The sequence below is a fragment of the Eimeria acervulina genome, genomic scaffold (genome assembly GCF_000499425.1).
Source record: "Eimeria acervulina Houghton genomic scaffold, Eah_scaff139, whole genome shotgun sequence".
NCBI lineage: Eukaryota > Apicomplexa > Conoidasida > Eucoccidiorida > Eimeriidae > Eimeria > Eimeria acervulina.
Window position 1 is genome coordinate 1 of NW_013550257.1, and position 2849 is coordinate 2849.

A 2849-nucleotide genomic window follows, 5' to 3' on the forward strand; every position below is an offset into this window, starting at 1 on the left:
AAACATAAATACAAATATAATTTCGTGTACATATATGCATATATATATATATATATATATTCTGGTATATATGCATATATACAATGTTGTGTGCGTAGGTATTGATGGGTCTGTACAGATTTGTATGCAGGTATGTGTATAAAGAGTTGTAAATACGTTCACTTTGCATCTGCATATTATGCATTTAGATATAGAAATATGCATATATATATATATATATATGTACTGGTGTGTGAATACATACTTGTATATATAGGCATGAGTGTAGAGCGATCTAGACAGTACGCATTCACAATAATAATATAACGAATATCAAATAATATGTACACATACAAAAATATACATTCTATATATACTGCTGTGCGCATACACATTTGAAGAAAGGTGGTGGTATACAGAAACGCGTATATAAACGCATTTATTATACATGAAGTCTTTTGCACTATAATATTATAAATATATATATACATATATATAATAATACATATTATGTTATTTTATTATATGAATATAATATAACAGCATACTATAATAATAATATTTGCTGCTGCACAGGGCCTACGATACATGCAAATGCACGCAGATTTGTGCATCTCTTTAGCCCGCAACCTGCAAGCACCTGTACAAGTGCATTTACTTACTTATATTAATACACATAAATAGACAGACACTCGTCTAAGCATGCACATATAAACATATATATGAAAGAATATATATATATATATATATATATATTCATATATATATTATGTGCCTCGAGATGAAATTAGAGAGGAGAAGAAAAGGCAGGAGAAAAGGCGTTTATCTTTTGTCTTCACCTGTGAACTTCGCTGAGTTGTTTCGCGAGTGGGCGTTGCCAAATGCATGCAGCCCCAAGTCTTTAAAGACAGACAAAATCTGCTGCTCTTCGTACAGCGCACTCCCTAACAGCCAAACAAACGCATGCAACGCCGCAGCAAAACCCGCAAGCAAACAACTGCACAACAGTAGCAGCAGCAGCAGCAGCAACAGCCGCAGCAGCAACAGCAGCAGTAGCTCTACGGCTGCCATTGGCGCCTTATCGAGCGTTACTGGTTTCGGTGTTTGTCTGTCTATTTGTTTGTCTATCTTCACCTCCATCTATCTCTGTATGTCTATCTGTTTCATACACATTTGTTTGTTTCTGCGTGTTCTTTGTTTCCTTTCTTTTGTGAGATCTAAGACGGCTCATTCTCTCCTCGGTCTTCCTTGTCTTATGCATCTCTTTCTTTCTGCTTAAATCTCTCTCTCTGTTCCTTCTCTTGTACTTCTTTTGCTTCATCACCTGCATAGTCCAAGTAGATATCCCCCTGGAGGCGCTGCAGTTCTCTTATTGCGGTTTCCTCTGCCTTAATTGAGTATTCAGAGGCAAATTCACTCAAAAAATGCTGGCGGCGGTCTTCGTATGAAGGAGCCCGCCCCCTGCGGCACAAGCCTTCCTCATCCTGCTGCTGCTGCTCGTGCTGCTGCTGTTGCTGCTGCTGCTGCTGCGGGTGACCGGCTGCCTTTGTCCTGCGTTCTGCTGCCAGCTTTTGTCTTATCTCTTGCTGTGCTGCAGACAATGCGTGGTGCAGCCTCTCATCCAGCCGAGGAGCAGCAACAGCAGCAGCAGCATCATCATCTTGTGCAGCGGGTTCTTCTGTTTCCTGCTGCATCTTTATATCTTGCTGCTTCTCTATCTGCTGTTGTGCGTCTGTTTTTTGTTTATCTTCTGTCTCTTGTTTACTGCCTGTCTCTTGCTTCGTTTCTTTTTCTTGCTTTGCCTCCGTCTCTGCGTCTCTGTCTCTGGGCATCGCCTTCCCGCGGTCGGGTGTAAAGACAATACTCGCCGTGTATGAAGACGGATGCGCCCAGCCTGCGCTGTCGTCAGGAGAGCACATGGGCCCCACACCTCCTTCACTCGCCTCCTGCTGCTGCTCTGGCTGCTGCTGCTGCAGCAGCAGCTGCTGCTGCTGCTGTTGCTGCTGCTCCTTCCCCTTCAAACAGCCCTCTGGCGTTTCTCCTTCTGGAAGCGGATCGGGAATGAAATAAACTCCTTCTGGAGAAACTCCAGAAACAGACGGAGGTGGTAGAGGCGTAGGCGTTGCAGCAGCAGCAGCAGCTGCTGCTGCTGCTGCTGACACACCAGAGCAGCTGCACGGCTGGTCATCCGCCACACCGATCTCAGGTGCAGAAGGTGCAGCTGCGGCTGCTGCCCCTGCTGCTGATGCGGCTGCTGCAGCTGCAGCTGCTGTTGTTGTTGTTGCTGCTGCTGCTGCTGCTGCTGTGGCGACGAGCAGCGTCGCTGCCCAGTGTAGGCAGCAGGTGTGTGCCATCCCCCCCATTCTGTGTGTATTATCTTCGCTCTTAATAATTTGTTTCTGTTATTTTGTCTTTGTTTTAACTGCTTTTTGCTGCTTTATTCTTTCCTCTTAGGTTCTGCAGCGCTGCCGCTGCGCCTTGTACAGCGACGAGCCGCCGCCGCGCCCAGCGAGCCTCACGGTGGGTTGCAGCAGCAGTTGTTTAAATCAGCACAGAAGACAAGCGTATATTCATGCAGGTTAAGCATAAAATCAAATAAATGAATGAAATAAAAGAGTAAACAGAACTAAAGTGCAGACAATACATCGCAGAACGCAGCAGCAAACGCCGGGAGCGTCGGCGGCGGCTCCCCCCCGGCCCCACAGGGCCCATACACTTGGTCGGGGGTTGTTTGCTGATGTCTTCTTTATCTTTGCAGCAGTATTTGTTTGGTTTTAGAGGGGTGTTTAAAGAGCAAACAAGAATAGCAACGTTAAGGACTCACACCTCGCCAGCTGCTGTTAATGCGGCAGCGGCAGCCGCAGCAGCAA

The 2849-nt window shown here is 45.6% G+C and overlaps 2 protein-coding genes across 2 annotated transcripts in view; one reads left to right on the forward strand and one right to left on the reverse strand.

The window, feature by feature from the left end:
• Positions 1–1232: 1232 nt before the first annotated feature.
• Positions 1233–2342, reverse strand: EAH_00020250 (hypothetical protein; the record flags this gene model as incomplete). Its single annotated transcript, XM_013397184.1, has 1 exon — positions 1233–2342. One exon carries the CDS (start codon positions 2340–2342, stop codon positions 1233–1235), a length of 1110 nt encoding a protein of 369 aa, XP_013252638.1.
• A 209-nt stretch (positions 2343–2551) lies between these two features.
• The window catches only part of EAH_00020260 (hypothetical protein, conserved), a gene marked incomplete at both ends in the record, with an annotated part of 3065 nt that continues 2767 nt past the window's right edge, over positions 2552–2849 (forward strand). Inside the window, one exon of the mRNA XM_013397185.1 lies at positions 2552–2557. Coding sequence (XP_013252639.1) covers positions 2552–2557 — 6 coding nt within the window. The remainder of the gene's footprint in view (positions 2558–2849) is intronic.